The 18028-nt window shown below is 36.8% G+C and overlaps 1 protein-coding gene across 4 annotated transcripts in view; it reads left to right on the top strand.

Moving 5' to 3' along the window:
* The window catches only part of USP6NL (USP6 N-terminal like), a 190691-nt gene that overhangs the window by 149210 nt on the left and 23453 nt on the right, over window positions 1–18028 (top strand). For all 4 annotated transcript variants that reach the window (XM_058669479.1, XM_004588517.2, XM_058669478.1 and 1 more), the window contains 5 exons: window positions 1803–1923; window positions 5536–5630; window positions 7080–7145; window positions 7243–7342; window positions 10647–10799. In XM_058669479.1, coding sequence (XP_058525462.1) covers window positions 1803–1923; window positions 5536–5630; window positions 7080–7145; window positions 7243–7342; window positions 10647–10799 — 535 coding nt within the window. The remainder of the gene's footprint in view (window positions 1–1802; window positions 1924–5535; window positions 5631–7079; window positions 7146–7242; window positions 7343–10646; window positions 10800–18028) is intronic.

Genomic DNA, 18028 nt, shown 5'->3' on the forward strand with positions numbered 1-18028 from the left:
GTTGAGGCAAGCTGTCATACTCCTGGGGTTCATGCTGCTAGAGACTGAGAGTGTTCTTTGGGCACCCCAAACCTAGCAAGGCTCCCCAGGCGCATTTCTCCATCTTAGGCCTAGACGGTCTCTAGCGTCTCTTTTAGATCTATGATTCTTCTTTTGTGGTCACCCTGAGGTCTCCAAGCAGAGGTGATTTGGAAGTGGGAAAACCTAAATATGACCACAGTGCATCAGTGAATGCCAGACTATTTTTGTTTTGTTGATTGCTTTAATTTTTAAGCAAGTAAGTCTGAGAAGGGGCAGTGTAGAGGGACAGAAAATTGATGGCTAGATATTTACTTGACTCTTGCCATGTTTCCTTCTTGAGGGGGTTTCCTTTCAGAACCAAGTTTATCTGTTAGGTGAGGCCCATGTAGGATAAATGTGTGCTTACTTGCTATAGGCTCCACATTGTGGAGGAGGAGGTAATTTGGGGAATGACCTAATATGTGTGTAAAACAAACACTTGTTGACTTGGTGGTTTCAAGGGAAAATAGCCTTCGAACCTTCAAATGTATAGTTTTCAAAGTTTTTAATTATAATAGAAATGAAATCAGCATACAAGAGAGTTATTTGTACTCACATATTTATTGCAGCTCAGTTCACAGTAGCTAAGATAGGGATTCAACCAGATGTCCATCAGTGGATGACTGGATAAAGAAAGTGTGGTATATATGTGCTATGGAATAGTACTCAACTGCATAAAATAAATTAAATCCTGTCTTTTGCAGCAAAATGGATGTAGCTGGAAACCATTATGCATAGTGAATCTTAGTAAATCTTTAGGAGCAAGATTGACAGTTCAAGAATTGATTATTGTTCACAGCCTTTGTCTGTACTGTTGAGGGATCAGTATTTTTTTTATTTTTTCTGTTTTGTAGCTGTTTAATTCTTTATCTAATGAAGTATTAAACTTGTGTTTAAGAAAGAAACTGAAAGTATGACATTGTAAAAATGTTTAAAAAATTAGGAAATAGGGTGGGAAATATTACTGTGCTCCTAAACTATATTGTAAAATACATGAAAGTCGTTCATTTTATGAGTAAAATGTTACAAGAACAAAAATCCATCACATGAAGCAGCATTGGAAAGATGTTTGTGAAAAGGACCTGATAGAAACGCAGCACTGTCTGGGCCTCAGGGAAACTGAGGCTGGTGAGTGAGTAGCAGTTGATGATAAGGATAGCTACATTTTCTGTCCCCCATCATGGGACCTTATGTCTTTCTCCAGTTATCTCTGGCAACTGCTTATTTCATTGTTTTCCTCTCCAAATTGTTTCCTTTGCATTTTTGCCAGTTGCTTCATGGCTACAATTGCATCCATAGACTCAGTGTGAATGGTTTTGTTAGTCTTTAATCCCATCTGGTGACATTCACTCTGCCGACAGTCCACTCTAGATTTGTTCACATATCTTGTAGAACTTGCCAGCATCTAAGCAAAACAGTGATAGTGAGCTGAGAGTCATAGATAAAATAAAATAACTATTGGGGTTTTTTTTTTTTAAGAAAAATAACATCATTGGTCAGAGGTTGGTAAAATGTGTTTGTGTGTGTGTGTGTTTGGACTTTGTACCTGTACATTTATTCTTGAACACAGTTTTATTCTTTCATATTATATGGCATAATGCTGTGAAGATTATCTCCATAATTTCTGGTTAAATAATATGCCTAAACATTTTCTGTTTTTTATTTAGAATTAGCATTTTCTATATGCATATCCATGTAACGTGAATTTTAAATCTCCAGTTTTTATTTCTTGTTTGTTTTAGGAAGTCGGGTACTGTCAGGGGATGAGCCAGATCACAGCTCTGCTCCTCATGTATATGAACGAGGAAGATGCCTTCTGGGCCCTAGTCAAACTCTTCTCGGGTCCCAAACACGCCATGCATGGTAAGAGACAGTAGGAGACAGAATATATATATATGTATATATTAAAGCAAAAATCAGAAACAATCTAAATGTTTCAGGGCTTACTCTATTAATTAGTATTTGTTATTTTTCTTTATTGAACTTTCTAAACTTTTCATTCATACTGATTTTCATTTGTATTTTCCCCAAAGCATATTATTTTCATTTAACAATTCTTTCCTTATTTGCTGTCAGTCAAATAAAACTAATTTAGATTTGAAAGAATTTGTAAGAAATCTTTATTTTGAGGGGAAATGAAAGGTGATTTTTGATTAAAACTTTTAGATAGTCATGCAGTTATTTCAGTGAAGTGTTTACCTCCGAACATTATAATAACTATTTGTTGAAGTTATTAAGAAAATTAATGTTGATAGTTATTTTTAGATATTGGAAGGAAGGATGTATAGTAGCTTTGTACTTCAAGTGTGAGTTTTAGCTGTTTGAGCTATGAAACTTATTCCATTTTAAATAAATGGCAATAATATGTTCCAGATTCTTGATTATTTAGTATTTCAGAACTTCAGTGCTTTCATGATTTTGAAGTTAGCATGTTTTAATAACCTTTTTCTTGAAAGGATATATGGTAAACTTTATTTCAGAGAGTTTGGATTTCAGCTTGTCTTGGAAATAAAAGTAGCATTTGCCCATATAATACAGAGTTATTTTCCCAGAGTCATCTACATGATGGTATCACTTTCTGAAGGATTTTAACACTAGTTATTCTAAGAACATATTTTAGGCGCTGTTTCAATATTTTTAGAAAGTGTAACCTTCCACAGTCCATCATTTATTAAATTTCACCTTCTCAGTATGTGATTTTTATGGAAGTGTTAGGGTTGTTGGGGCAAGTGGATGTTTGCTCTTATCTGTCTCCCTTCATGTCCATTTGCAAATTATTTTTATAATATTATTTGCTTGATAATGATTTCTGGGCACTTTGCATCACATAAATAACTCCAGAAATAAGAACATGTTATTATGTTGGGTTACCATTCCAGTAGGCAGTAGCATTCTGAAGGAAAATAGTTCATGTCAGTCTTAACTTTGCTCTTCTGTAGAGTAGTGTTGCTGATCTGTCTTGAAGCAGAATCAGATGTTACAGATTAAGTGGCACATGGCTCTATGGAACACAGTCCAATTTTAGAAAATAGTCATGTTTTTAAACTGTTGGTAGCTTACCTCAGTAATTATTGTCAGCAGTCTAATAGAGCAATATTAATTCTATCCTATTATTTGTTCTTAAATATACTTAAAGATGTTTGTTTCTTTGTCTGCCTATCGAATTTTATAATGAAGAGTTACTTAGAATTTTGTATCATAAGTGATAACACCTTTTGAATATTAGGGGGACACAATTGAAAAATGAAGAAATGTTGAAGATTTTAGCATCCTTGAAATAGTTGTTACTAAAGTATATTGACTTTTTAGAAATATTTATTTATTTGGAAGGCAGAGTAACAAAGTTTTACGCACACACACACATACACGTCTTCCATCTGACTCAGCTCCCACACAGTGGCCAGGGCTGGCCTAGATTGAAGCCAGGAGCTTCTTCACTCAAGGTCTGTCACAAGGCAGAAACCCAGACACCTGAACCATCTCCTTCCTGCTTCTCCCAGGACGTGAACAGGGAACTGGAACAGAAGTGGAGCAGACAGGACACCAACCAGTGCCCACATGGGACTGCTGGCATTGCAGACAGCAGCTTTACTGGCTGGGTCACAGTACCACTCTGCATCAACTTTTTCAAAATCAAGAATCCTTTTAAATTTTTTACAACTCCAGATCTTATCAAATTGACCATGAAAGTGGCACTTATAGAGGAATATAGATTTTTAAAATGAAATCATTTCAGTGGAAAATATTACCTGGCGGCGGGGGAACAGAGACTCAGGAGATTTTTGTACACACCTTGGGAAACTAAACACTAGTTAAGAAATCAACCTGCCCAGTGAATTGGAAAGCTTTGAGTCCAATGGCATGTTCCGCAGGTTTTGGGAGGAACATCATTTCTTTTCTGGAAAGCAGATATTCTGTGAGGTAAAATGAACTCATGAGTGAATTATGTCTGCAAGGTGGAGTTAAAAAATACATTTTATTGAGTCTGAAATAAATCTTAGGAACATTAGTAAGCTAATGAACATCATGAGTCTTAAAGATTGCAACAGATAACGTTAAACATCCAATAAACATGTCCCTTTAATGTTTTTTTTTTCCAAAAAAACACATTTGATCGTCTAGTAACACATTTCCAACTCAGATGGGGAAATACCAATGTGAAGATGTCATGAAGTATATCAAGGCTATGGCCTTTTTCAGTGGATTGTATAAATTCCTGAAAGGAACCTTATACATTAAAATAGTTGTAAAATTCAGCCAGTTAAAAATGCAAAATTAGTATTAATTTATCATTTATAATTAGTTGCCTCTTGGAAATCTTAGATTGTATTGTACAGTTGGGGTAAAATGTGATTTGAAATAGCATTAATCACATAATGCCCATTTGGTTTAGCTCATGTTAAATGTAACTTAGAGAAAAGATAGTGATGATGATACAAACTTTAGGCACATTATACTAATGAATGTTTGAGTAAATCTGAGAAAAGTAATAAAATATCTGTCACATACCAAAATTCCAATAAAACAAAAGAATGATTTAAAAAAAACCTATTAAAAGATTTTGGCATTTGTGATATGGTAGCATGGTTTTATTTTTGCTTTTTAAAAAGATTTGTTTTATTTATTTGAAGGACAGAATTAGAGAAATTGTTTACCTGTTTGTTTGCTCCTCAAGTGACTGAAGGTGCTATGGTTGGGCCAGGTCAAATCCAGGAGCCTGGAACTCCATCCAAGGGTCACAAAGGCTCAAATGCTTGAATCTTTTTCTGCTGCTTTTCCAAGTACAGTAGCAGAAAGCTGATTTGGATGAGAATCAAGCCAGTGTTCGTGTGGGATGTTGTCATCATTAGTGCACCACAGTGCCAGCCCCAGTTTTGGCTTCTAACATTTATTTCCTCGAAAAGTAGAGTGACAGAGAGTCAATTGGCAGAGGGAGAGAAATCTTTCAGCCACTGGTTCACTCCCCAAATGCCCATCTGTGAACAAGGGCTGGGTGCCGGAACTCTATTCAGATGTCCCATTAGGATGTTATGTGCCATCTTCCCAGGCACATCAGGCAGGAGCTGGATCCAATACAAAGTAGCCAAAATCAGGTTCTCTGATAAAGAATATTGGCTCCCATCCACTGCACCACAGTGCATGCCCTTCCATGTCTTAAAACTACAAATAATATTAAGAGGTTCACTTTCCGTTTTTTGTTAGAATCGTAGTGTCGTTTTTAGTTCAAATCTATTCTGTCATACTGAACTAGTCTTACAAATTATAAGAGGTTCTTAGTAAATACTAAGTTAAAAGTTTCATTATCTAAAACCTCTATGTAGGTTTTTACCTGGTGGGGATAAGAAAGATTTCTATAATCACTGCTTGTTTCTTTTCATTTTAATAGTTACAGATGAAAGAAGTATGTTGTATATTTAAGTCAGAGATTTTTCTTAGTATTCTTTATGAAGTGTTGTGTTTATGTTTGTATTCTAGGCTTTTTTGTCCAAGGTTTTCCTAAACTCTTGAGGTTTCAAGAACATCATGAAAAAATACTGAGTAAATTTCTGTCCAAGCTTAAGCAGCACTTGGTAAGTAGATCTGATGTTGACCCAATACCCATCTACAACAAGACAAGGTTAGACTAATTAAATCCAGTCTTTGGTTTCAATCACCTTGTAATTTATGGTAAATTTCATTTACCTTGCAGATGTAATTACCAGTTATTTGAAGAAAATTAGATTTATAAAATATTATGTTGGTAATTCATAGAATCAAACTTTTTCTTTGAAGTAGATAAATATAGACAGTAATGTTTGAAAAGGAACATAATTTTTCAGTTACTTTGGAGATAATTTTATAACACTAAAGTGTTTTAAGGGTCATACAAATTTAGTGATTTGTATTTAAGTTCATTATATTAAACAGTTTAATAAGACACATAGTTAACTATAAAATATGAGTATACTTCAAAAAGTTCATGGAGAATTGGATTAAAAGATAAGTTTATTGTGATACAAAAAGATTTTTTGAAATTCATTGAAACAAGAGGTCTTCAGAAAGTTCGTAGAGGGTGGGAAAATGTAAATTATTGATGGATTTCAAAAGTTTTTGTACCAAAATTTTTCCTTTAAAAATTTTCATTTGTTTGAAAGGCAGAGTTACACAGAGAGGAGAAACAGAGAGATCTTCCATCCTTAGTTCACTCCCCAAATGGTCCCATCAGCTGGGGCTGAACCACACCAAAGAGGAGCCAGGAGATTTTCCAGGTATCTCATGTGACTGTCAGGGGCCCAAGGACTTGCATCTTGCACTTCTTTCCCAGGGATATTAGCATGGAGCTGGATTGGATGTGAAGCAGCCAGCTCTGGAAGCTGTACCCGTACGAGATGGCACTGCTGCAGATGGTGGCTTTGAGCTGCTGTGCCACAGTGCTGGCACCTTACCTATTCTCCTCCCCCCTTTTTAATTAAAGATTTATTTTACTTATTCAAAAGGCAGAGTGACAAAGAAGAAGACACAGACATGTTCTATCTGCTGATGTACTTTCCAACAGCTGCAAAAGCAAAGGCTAGGTCAGGCTGAAACCAGGGACCTGGAACTCTATCCAGGTCTTGTGGACGTGTGGTAGGGCCCTAGTACTTGGGCAGCCAGTCATCTGCTGTCTTCCAAGCACATTAATAGGAGACTGGATCTGACATAAAACCATACTTGGGCACTAACATCGTAAGGAACAGCTCACCTAAATTCCCCAAGTTTATCTTTTAATTCCACTTTCCCATGAGTTTTTTGAAATACCTTTTTATACTAAAGAAAATTTAAGTCTTATGTTACTATTCTAATAGAAATTTATTCTTGGAGTGATTTTGAAAACATTTTGGGAGAAAAAGTAAGAAAAAGAAAAAAAAATCTCATGAAAAGTATTTGTAATGAGATTATTGCATAATCAGTTTTAACAGGATAGCCCTCCTAACATTTAGTATTATATTGTGGTATGTGTTTGCTACAGACCAGAAATTGTGAGATCTTTATTTTTGCAGGATTCTCAAGAAATCTACACAAGTTTTTATACAATGAAATGGTTTTTTCAGTGTTTCCTTGATCGTGTGAGTATTTATTTTTAAACTTGATTATCAGATTGTAAACATAAGGTGAGGTAAAGCTGCTAACCTTGTTTCTATTTTGTTTTTCTTTTAATTATAGACTCCCTTTACTCTAAACCTCAGAATATGGGATATCTACATCTTTGAAGGAGAACGAGTTCTTACTGCTATGTCTTACACAATCTTAAAATTACACAAAAGTAAGAAAAGCTATTTTCTCAATACCAACATCTAATTCACTGCCTTTTAGTAATGCTTTTTAAAAATGCTTGAAAATCAGTGGTTATTTTTTTAATATTAGATGCTGAATGTGTTGTAGATGTCTTTGATTCTTTTATCAGTTTCATTTTCATATTTAAACAAAAGAATGCAGTTTGGTGATTTAATAATATTAGCCTTAGTAGGTGTTAGTCTCCATTGGAGCCACTAAATCTTTTCGTTAGAGTAGTCTCAAGTAATGGGAGAATGGAGAAATCAAAGTGAAAAGGGCCATGGAGAACATTTCTGCTACTGCTTCCTTCCGGATTCAAAGCCTGCAGCTCCAGGTTGTGCTTGGGGAACCTGCAGGTCTGTCCCTGCCAACTGTGTTGTGACTTCTGGCGCAGCTCCAGGCCTTGTCTACAGCTCCAAAGGGCAGCAAGGCGGTGGCGGCTTTCATGTTCACAGCTGAAGGCCTTGGACTGCAGGTGCGGGGTTTCAAGAACTCTGAATTTGATATGCTGTATGTTACCTTAAAAATCCCAGAAGGAGATTTTATTTTCAGAACCATATAGTACCTTGTTCATCTTTCAAGTCTTAATTCAACCTTAAAACTTAGGTGACTCCTCTTGGCATCTGTGTGGCAAAGGGAATCATTGAAAGCTTTAAAACTCGGTAGTGTTAGTTCTAAGCCTCACCACTTGCACATTCCTTATATATTCAGCTAAATTGTAAGCTCATTGAGTGCATGGGATGATGTTTGTAGCTTTTCTCTGTGCTTTTTTGGTGGTGGTATAAGTTCATGTTAGTGCTTTAATATAATATAAGATTGTTTCCATGTTTATTTGAAAAGAATGGACTTCAGAAGGGCCAGATTAGGCATACTTAAGGTAGGAATGAAAAATTCCTCTAAAAGCACTTGTATAGTGTATTCTTTTCAAGAAACGGCTTCGGAGTGTGATGCATTTTTCCAACACACAAACCAAACTGAAGCACTGGAGCAAAAGGCTGATGAAGACAGTAGTCCTACAGACTCGGGCTTTGTTATGCAACCAACCCTTTGAAAGTCCCTTCTTTTTCTCCTCCTTCCCTTGCACATTCCCTCCTCCTTTACTGCCTTTCTCTCTGGTCTGTGAATGGATGAAAACCAGAATCTTTAGTAAGGGATTGTAATGTTTTCCATACATGTGAAAATGTATAAGCATAATATTCTGTTTCTTTGTAACTGTCTGCCTTTTAAGTTCTTTCTTATAATGATGCTGGATTAATTTTGACAAGCAAAGAATTTCTTTACCTTTTGTGAATCAGCCTGAGCAGTAGTGATTATTTTATAAGCCACCATATCATTAACACTGCACATGTATTTTTCTTGGTTGGGACAGGAATTCAGGGACAGAAGTTCCTTCAGAACCAATTCAGGTTTCCAAAACTAGAAAGCACTGGGGGACTAACACAGGCCAGGAGATGTTAGTGGGAAGACCCAGACTCAGGCACACGCTGAGTTGTGGAGATCTGTCATATGGTATGTCGGCTACAGTTAACAGTAACATAGAGTTTACTTAGCTGTTGCTGAGAGGGTAGATTTTAAGTGTCCTCATTACAGAGAAAAATATGAGGTCAGCTTACAGTGTAAGCCTGTATCAAAATATATTATACACCATAAATATATGCAATTTATCATTGACCAATTAAAAAAAAATCAAAACAGGCCTGCTTCTGGGCACTAGAACCTGAGGTTGGCTGAAGCTTATAGATTGTAGGAGGCATTTTTTTCTTTATTTTATTTTTTTTTAATTCCCTTAGTTTGAAATAGACTGGTATTTGGTGTAGCAGCCAAGATATTGCTTGGAATGCCCACCTCCTCTATTAGAGTGCCTGGACTTGAGTCCTGACTCTGCTTTTGGTTCCAGCTTCCTGCTCATGTGAACCTTGGGAGACAGTGGGTGCTGGTTCAAATACCTGGGTACTAATTGTGCTATTATAAAATGATTAAGTTGTGCTGCATAATACAGTTTATTCTTACACAGTTGTTAATGATGATGTAAAATTATTATTACTGTATTTTTATTGGAAAGGCATATTTACAAAGTGGAGATGTGAAGAGAAAGAACCTCCGTCTGCTGGTTCACTGTCCAAGTGGCCACAGTGGCCAGAGTTCAGCCAATCCGAAGCCAGGAGCCAGGAGCTTCCTCCAGATCTCCCATGCCGTACAGGGTCTCAAGGCTTTGGGCCATCCTCTACTGCTTTCCCAGACCACAAGCAGGGAGCTGGATGGGAAGTGGAGCAGCTGGGACATGAACTGGCACCATTATAGCGTCCCAATGCATGCAAGGCGAGGTTTTAGCCACTGAGCCATCGTGCCAGGCCCCTAAATATAGTTTTAAAAGCAGATTTGCCTATGACAGTTGGAGTTGCTTAAGAGTCAAACAGAATAGCTCCACATCTTTTCAGTGATCCCAAATTCTGTATCTTCTGTCTTTCAGAAACATTTGCTCTGAGTTAATAACCTAGGTATGGTTATTATTAAAGACAAGAAAGTATTTGGAAGTTTTCCTCTACCTTCTCCCCCTGTATCCCCAATGACATTGCCTTCCTTTCTCTGTGACTGCTTTAATATCGGTGTATTTTTGTCTTAGATCTACAGTTCCACCTATGACATATTTTATTTTCAATATTTATTTTATTATTTTATAATGCATTGCCATAGGCTCTGGGATTTCCCCTCTCCCTTCCCCAAATTGGCACCCCCCCCCCCACACACACACACTATGTATTTCCCCTATATCATTACAATAGTATAGTTGTTCATGATCAGTCATAAGGTCATTGGTCTGCTATTTAAATGTATCCTGACATTGTGAGCATGGCAGAGAGTCTAGCATCGTATTTCAAGATATATTTAACAGTTTCATTGGAAGTTCATGTTTGATTGGAAGTAGAGATGCGGACTGCGTTGTATCTTCACCTCTGGATATAATAGTCTCTATTACACACTTATTATTATTTTACATCCTTTGAATGAAAAGCCATAAAATACGATCAATGACAGGAAGAAAAAATAGAAAATTAACAACTACATGAAGTTATATAACATGCTACTGAAGGACCAATGTGTTGCTGAAGAAATGAAAAAAAAATCAAAAACATTCTTGAAGCAAGCAATGCATCGTGTGACCAGTGAGTCATTGAGAAAATTAACAAAAACAAATTTTTTTAAAAAAAGTGGCCACACCTGAATAGAATGTACTGTCTTTTCCGTTTAAAGTAAATTGTTGACTCAGGATTTGTATTTTTTCCATCTTCTAGAACATCTAATGAAATTGTCTATGGAAGAACTGGTGGAATTTCTTCAGGAGACCTTGGCAAAGGACTTTTTCTATGAAGATGATTTTGTAATAGAACAGCTTCAAATTTCTATGGCAGAGCTAAAGCGGGCAAAATTGGATCTTCCAGAACCTGGTAAGAGACAGCTGCCTACACACACTTTATATATGTTATAATTAAGATTGGTTAACATAGAACATAAACATTTGACCTGTGACAGCGTAATGTACATCAATGATTTAACAATCATGGCTTCTCCTGTTTTTAAGGAAAGAAGCAATCGCAATAATTAAGTCTGCTTCACCTAATATGCTATCTGCACTATTCCTACTTAAATTTAGAAATTTTTGACAAACAGTTTGGCTTTTTAAAAAGTTCTCTTGGTGTTCATCTAATTTTATGAAACTCTATGTAGTACTAGAGCAAGTGAAAGTCACATTTTTTGAGGACATCAGAACTAATGCATATTCTTGCTCACACATGGGAGCTAAAAAACCAAAGTTGATTCCTTAAGAAGAGAGCAGAATAGTGGTCACTACAGGTAGGAAAGAGTAGGAGGAGGGAAAAAGAGATTGGATATGGAATACCAAAAAAAACAAAAAAAAGGTGGATGAGAAGAATATATTTCAGTGTCCTACAGAATAACAGGGTGACTATACTTTACAACATTGTATTATATATCCTATAAAGACTGAAGAGAGAGGAGTTTGAAGGTTCACAACACAAGGAAATGATAAATGTTTAAGGAGATAGAAATGCTAATTATCATGATTTGTGTGTCACATATATGTGGAGAATCAAGTTATCACACTGTACTCTGTAACATTCATAAATATTAAATGTCAATTTTAAAAACAAATGTCTAAAAGGAAAAGACCCATTTTATAAATGTGGAAACTGATTCTTGATGCTTAAATATGAAGCTACAAAACCATAAAATCAGTTCACCAAAACCATAGTCCAGTTTTTCTGAAGATTAATCTAGGGCTCTGCAATATGCAACAGAATAGATAACACATTTTGTCTACTTACTTCCAAAGATTTTTTGGTACCTACTATTTTAGGTTTGCTGCTAGGGACTCTGCTGAAGATTTAAAAACCGTAAGGCTGCATTTTTTCACTCTCAGGGTATGTACAGGAGATATAGAACTTACACAAACAAAAAATTGAGTTTAAGTGGACAGTAACTGAAGTAGAAATGCGGTAAGTAGAGGGAAGAGTAGTGGAGGATGAGAGGAAAATATAAGAAAAATACAGGAAGATTGAAGCAAGAATTAAGAGTTGTTAACTAGGGATTTCTCCCCAGTGTAATAACTGGGAGATAAGTTACTTTTGTCATTTTTTTTCCTCTTACCTTTTTTCAGTGGACATTTGTGGAAGAGACTAAGGAAATGGGAAGATTTTAGGTGGGAAATGCAGAGTAATGAAAATCAGGGATTTATATCGTGAGTGGATCTGACATTCTGTATCAGTGTACTTACACAGTGTGTACAGCAGGAAAGCAGAGTTCTTTTTCATGGAAAGTACATTTTCCCTTTATAAAGTAAAATCCAGATGAGAGGGGGCTAATCGGCAATTGTCTGAGGTTTGTTCAAGGTTATTGATATTCGCTGGAAAACACACTCAGCCTGGCCTGCGCCTTGCGAGAGCTTCACCTTTGTTGAGTGAGGTCAGCCCTCCCAAGATCAGTACATTAATGTTCATTTTTTCCTAATTCTTTGCTGTGGCAGGATACGCATTTGGAATAACAATTCCTTGACTTTTACTACTTGAACATTTATTTTCTAAGTATCTTGGTTTCTTCTGAAGGGCTGAAGGGAAGTTTTAATGAAAGGCACATATCAAGGAAAATATATATATACTGTAGAGCTATTTAAACATAAAGTTGCATTTCAAAACTTGTGTGATGGAAGGAAAAGATGATGATGATAATGTAGCATCTAATTAGCAACTATCATTTGCAGCTTACTATATGACACAACCTATGGGCACGTTCTCATTTTATCCTTACAATTAACTAAGAAAAAGGGCTGTACCTGTTTTTCAGGAGAGGAAACCGAGTATTTGTCTGTTAAGATCTTCTTACTGGGAAGTGAACAAATGGTGATAGAGAGTAGGACAGGGGATAAAGGAAGAGTAATGGCTGGGCAGTACCCAAAAACATTGGCTAGATGTTGCTGTGATCATATTGATGGTTAAGGTAGAATACAGTAGGTACATTCTGTGTTGTACAACAATCTTTCTGTTTCTACAACTGCAGCATTTACTTTGAGATCTTTTGCCGTTTTTAGCTGGAAATTATTTTGCTCTAAATTGTTGTGAACTGTATGTTGTTAAATGAACATGGTGCAGGAAAATTCAATCTCATATTTACTTTTAAAGGCCTACATGAAGGGGCTGGTTTTTGATGCAGGCACAGTGCTTAAGACACTACTTGGGATGCACACATCTCATGTCAGAATGCCATGCTTTGCTCCCAATTTCAGCTTCCTGTTAAGGAAGCTTTCTGGTAGGCAGCATGTTATTGATTAACTGCTTGGATCTCTGCCACTCACTTGGAGATGTTGATCATCCCCAGTGATTGTGGGGATCAGGGAGATTAACTGGAAGATGGAAATCTCTGTCTCCCTGCCTTTCAGATTACAAAAAAATCTAAGAAGTACAAGTGATTAAGAAAAAAAGCATGGATGTGTCACTTCTTTTTGGCTCTTTGTACACTTCATCTTTGTACTCTCAACAGTAATGTATGACAGGATCCACTCAAAACATAATGGGGAAACATTTTTAATATTTTGCTCTTTGGATAGAGTATCCCATTGTTGTTTTCTTTTTTCTTTTTTTATTTCTTTTTATTATTGTCATTTTATGATACAGTTCCATAGGCCCTGGGGTTTCCCTTATCCCCTCCCCAATTACCTCCCCCCTCACTGAGTTCTCCTATATCATTACTATAGTGTAGTTCTTCATATACAGTCAATTGTCCATTATTGCAGGCATGGACAATGGCAGAGAGTCTAGCATCCTATTGTCAAGATATAGTAAATAGTTTAATTGGGAGTCCATCTTTGTCTGGAAGTAGAGATGCATACTGTATTGTATCCTCACATCTGGATATGACAGTCTGCATCACACAGTTACTATATACCCCCTTGAATGAAAAGCCACAATACAAAATCAACAACAAGAAGATAAAAATGAAATTAACAACACCATGAAGTTAAATTAAATGCTGCTAGATAATGATAGTCTCCATTAGACAGTTGTTATACATCCCCTTAAATGAAAAGCCACACAACAAAGTCCACAACAGGAAGAAAAAAGAAAAAGAAATTAACAACTACATGAAGTTAGATAACATGCTACTGGATGACTAATGTGTTGCTGAAGAAATGAAAAAAGAAAATCAAGAACCTTCTTGAAGAAAATAATGCTACTGTATGATCTATGAATCATTGAAGAATTTATTTAGAAGAAAGTGTTTTGAAGAGATGAAACTGATAAAAAAAAAAAACAAAATCCATGAGATATAGTTTCTGCCGATCATTGTTGGTGAAACATGTGTCCTGTATGCAACAAATAGATAGGTTTTGTTTTTAATCCAGTCTACTAATCTATGATGTTTGATTGATGAGTTTAAGCCTTTGACATTCAGGGTTAATGTGAATGGATGATAATTTGGTCCTGTCATTTTAGCAATGGGTTGTTCATTGGTTTAGTCTTCTGTTATTTTACTGGGATGTTCTTCTCATTTGCCTTTGTTTTTTGTAGGCGCTATTCCTTTTCTCTGTCAAGAAAACATCTGTTTTATTTGTAGGGCAGGTTTCGAAGAGGCATATTCTTTTAACTTTTCTTTACTGTGGAAGAATTTTGTTTTCAAAGACAAAGGAAAGTTTTGCTAGGTACGTTATCCTGGGCCAACAATTTTTTGCTTTTAGAATCTGGAATATGTCTCTCTATTCTCTTCTTGCCTGTAGAGTTTCCTGTGAGAAGTCTCCTGAGAGTTTAATTGGCATTCCTTTGTATGCCAGTTGATTTTTTTTCACGTGCACATTTAAGGAACTTTTCCTTATGTTCGATTGAAGAGAGCTTGATGATCATGTGTCTTGGTGAAGATCGCTTTTGATCAACAGTGTTGGGAGTTCTGTGCTCCTCCTGGATGTTGTTTCCCAAGTCTTCCTCCAGATTAGTGAAAATTTCCCTCATTATTTCATTAAATACATATTTAAACCCAATTTGTTCTTCTGCACCTCTTGAGACTCCCATAACTCTTATGTTTGGCCTTTTAATAGTGTCTTTCAATTCTTGAATACTTTGTTTAGCTTGATCCAGTTCTGCTTCCAGCTTTTTGTTTGTTTCCCCCTGGTAACAGGAAATATCTTCTAATTTTGAGATTCTTTCTTCTGCCTCCTTCATTCTATTTTGGAGACTCTCCACTGTACTTTTAATTTGTTCCACTGTATTCTTCATTTCTGATGTATCAGCTTTCATTTTATTCATTTCCGGTGTCACTTAATCCTTGAATTCCTTGAATGCCTGCTTTACGTGTTTCTTGTTGTTAATAAGAAGTTCTATAACAAGTGCTTTGAATTCTGTATCCCCTGTTCTCTGGATGTCTTCCTCAGTGACCTCTGAGGTTGGCAAAGGGTTTTGCTCCTTTGCAGGGGAGACCTCAATAATATTCATTTTGGTTCTGTCTCTTGTTTTGCTCTTGGTCATTGCTCTTCTGATTACCAGGTTCTTCTCCTTTGGCAGGTTTTCTAAGCTGTGTCACCCACAGGCCTACAGTTCAACTTTACTTCTTGCAGTTGATACGACTTTTTGTTTGCAGTCACTTGTGCCACTCTCTGCAGAGAGTTCCGAGTCTGGGTTCTTATGTTAGATTTCCACCATGGTATCCATAGTCCCAGCTCCTGGCTCACCACTCTCCACCTTCTGTGATACCTTACTAAGGTTGCACTGTTGTCTGTACAACCTTTCTCCCACTTCCAGTTGGAGTAGGTCTTAGGATTAGGGAGACATCAGGCGTCCTTTATAGCTAGATTGTTAATGCTGCTGATCTTGCCAGAACCTGTTGGCTGTTATGTCTGAGGGCCACACAGACCTATCTTGACCCATACGATGCTATAGTTTGTATTATTTTCCTGTGAGAACAGTGCAATGCACTGAGCTCAGTGAGTTCTTGCTGAGCTCAGTGCATGTACAGCTCACTGTTGTCCCCTGCAGTCTTAAATTCTTTGCCACACTGTAAGAAATGGTGCCTGAATTGCCACTACTAGAGTTCTTGATCTGCTGGGCATCAGGTCTGAGGGCTACCCAGACCTATCTTGGGTGGAACCTGTAGAATGCAACGTTGTTGAAGTTCACAGAGTCAGAAATGAGTTCACTCCCAGCTCAGTACACATGCAGTCCTGCCCTATAGTCTTTGCTCCCTTAAACAAAATGGTACCTAATTCGGCTCCAGGAGGCAGACTGGGCTGTGAAATCCACCCTGTTCTCACACTGCCCGTTTGGGACCTGCTGCTCTGTCTCTGCTCCTGATCAAATGAAACAGATCAGCAGGACAAACAGTTATTTGTCTTGGTTCACCTCTGGAGCTCCCTTTTAATGTTCCTTCCCACCTTGTTGCTGGTGGAGTTCTGGCTGCCGATAGAGTTCAGATTGCCGTTTGCAGAATGCTGCTTGGGCATCAGTCACTGCAACACCTCACCGTTGTGCTGGCTGCTTTCCTGTGTCTGTCAGTCTCCAGGTACCCTTCTGCTGTTGTTCTGTCCTTTCCCATTTCCTGGAATGTGCCCTCTCTGCTTCACACTGGCTAATATTTCTCTGTCTCTTTAAATGTGTCTTTACCTTATTCCGCCATCTTGATTCTCCCCCATTGTTGTTTTAAATTGAATGTATTTGATATGTTTTGTTGGGCATATTTGTTTCTTTTTCTCTGAACTCCCCTGCTCATCTTTTTTCTGTTAGTCTCTGCATTTTTCTGTTAGCCTATGTATACAAGTTCTTGCAAATTAAGGAAATTGATCTTTGTATTATGTGTTACAGCTTTCCACACATCGTTTCCCCCTATGGCTTCTTGATTTGGGCGCTGTTATAGAGTTTCCCATATGATGGTTGAAGTGTTTTCTTTATTGTCTATGTCTCATAATTTTTATCATTTTATGTTTATATCTTTTTTCTAACAGCTTTGTTGAGGTATAATTGTGTATTATTAAGTCTTTAGCTCATCTGAAATTACTTTTTGTTTATGAGATATGGACTGAGCTTTGCTTGTTTTCCAACCAGCTAACCATAGGGATTAATGGCATTTATTAAATTATAATTTGGTTGTTTTATTCTGTTCCATTGATCTCTACTTTTCCAATTACTAATAGTTTTAATATCCATTACGACTTGTTTTCCCCTCCATATTTTATATTGTCAAGTTGCAAAAAGGAATCTACTAATATTTTGACTGTGGTTGCATTGAATTTGGAGACTTTTGAGAGGAAAAATACTTAAGTAAAAGCTTTTACTTTTTGGCTTACCTTTTAAATAAAGATTTACTTATTTATTTGTAAAAGAGTTACAGAGAGAGAGAAGAAGAAAGGAGGGAGGATGAGGAGATGGGAGAGAGAGAAAGAGATTTCCAATTACCAGCTCACTCCCCTTTGGCCAGTATGTCCAGAGTTGCGCTGGTTTGAATCTAGGAGCCATTACCTTCTAACAGGTCTCCAAGTAAGTACAGGGACCCAAGGACTTGGACTATCCTCCACTCCTTTCCTAGGCCACTAGCCACGCACTGATCAGAAGTGGAGAAGTCTAAACATGAACTTGTGCCCATTTGGGATGCTGGCACTGCAGGTGGAGAATTGCTACACCTGACTCTGTCCCTAGTTATTCAGATTTCTAAGTTTCTGTTATTTATTCAAATTTTTTTTATTGGCTAAGAAAATCTGATGTGCTTTTTATTTTTTTATTTATTTCTTAATAATCTTACTTAGTTGATTAGGGTACAAAGGGTCAAGGGTTATAGGATGAAAGTGGATAATACCATTGTTACCACACTAATATCATTTTTTTCCCTGTATCTGGGGTCAAGGGAGAAACAAAGGGAAAAGCCCCACCCAGCCTCCCACCCATCCCAGATCCCCAATGTGAGGCATGCTCTGAGGGTCCTGCTCAAGCAGTTTTGATAGTTCAACAGTTCTGGATGGATGTGCTTTTTAAAATTTTTTTCTAGTCATTGTGTTTGACTTATGATTATTTATCTAAAAGTCTTAGAAAATCCAATATTCAAGAAAGGTTTTTTTCTCTTCCTTTTCAATATTTATGCTTCTTATTCCTATGTCACCATCATCTTCTTAAAATCATTTATTTATTTG

The sequence above is a fragment of the Ochotona princeps genome, chromosome 10 (assembly GCF_030435755.1).
Source record: "Ochotona princeps isolate mOchPri1 chromosome 10, mOchPri1.hap1, whole genome shotgun sequence".
Taxonomy (NCBI): domain Eukaryota; kingdom Metazoa; phylum Chordata; class Mammalia; order Lagomorpha; family Ochotonidae; genus Ochotona; species Ochotona princeps.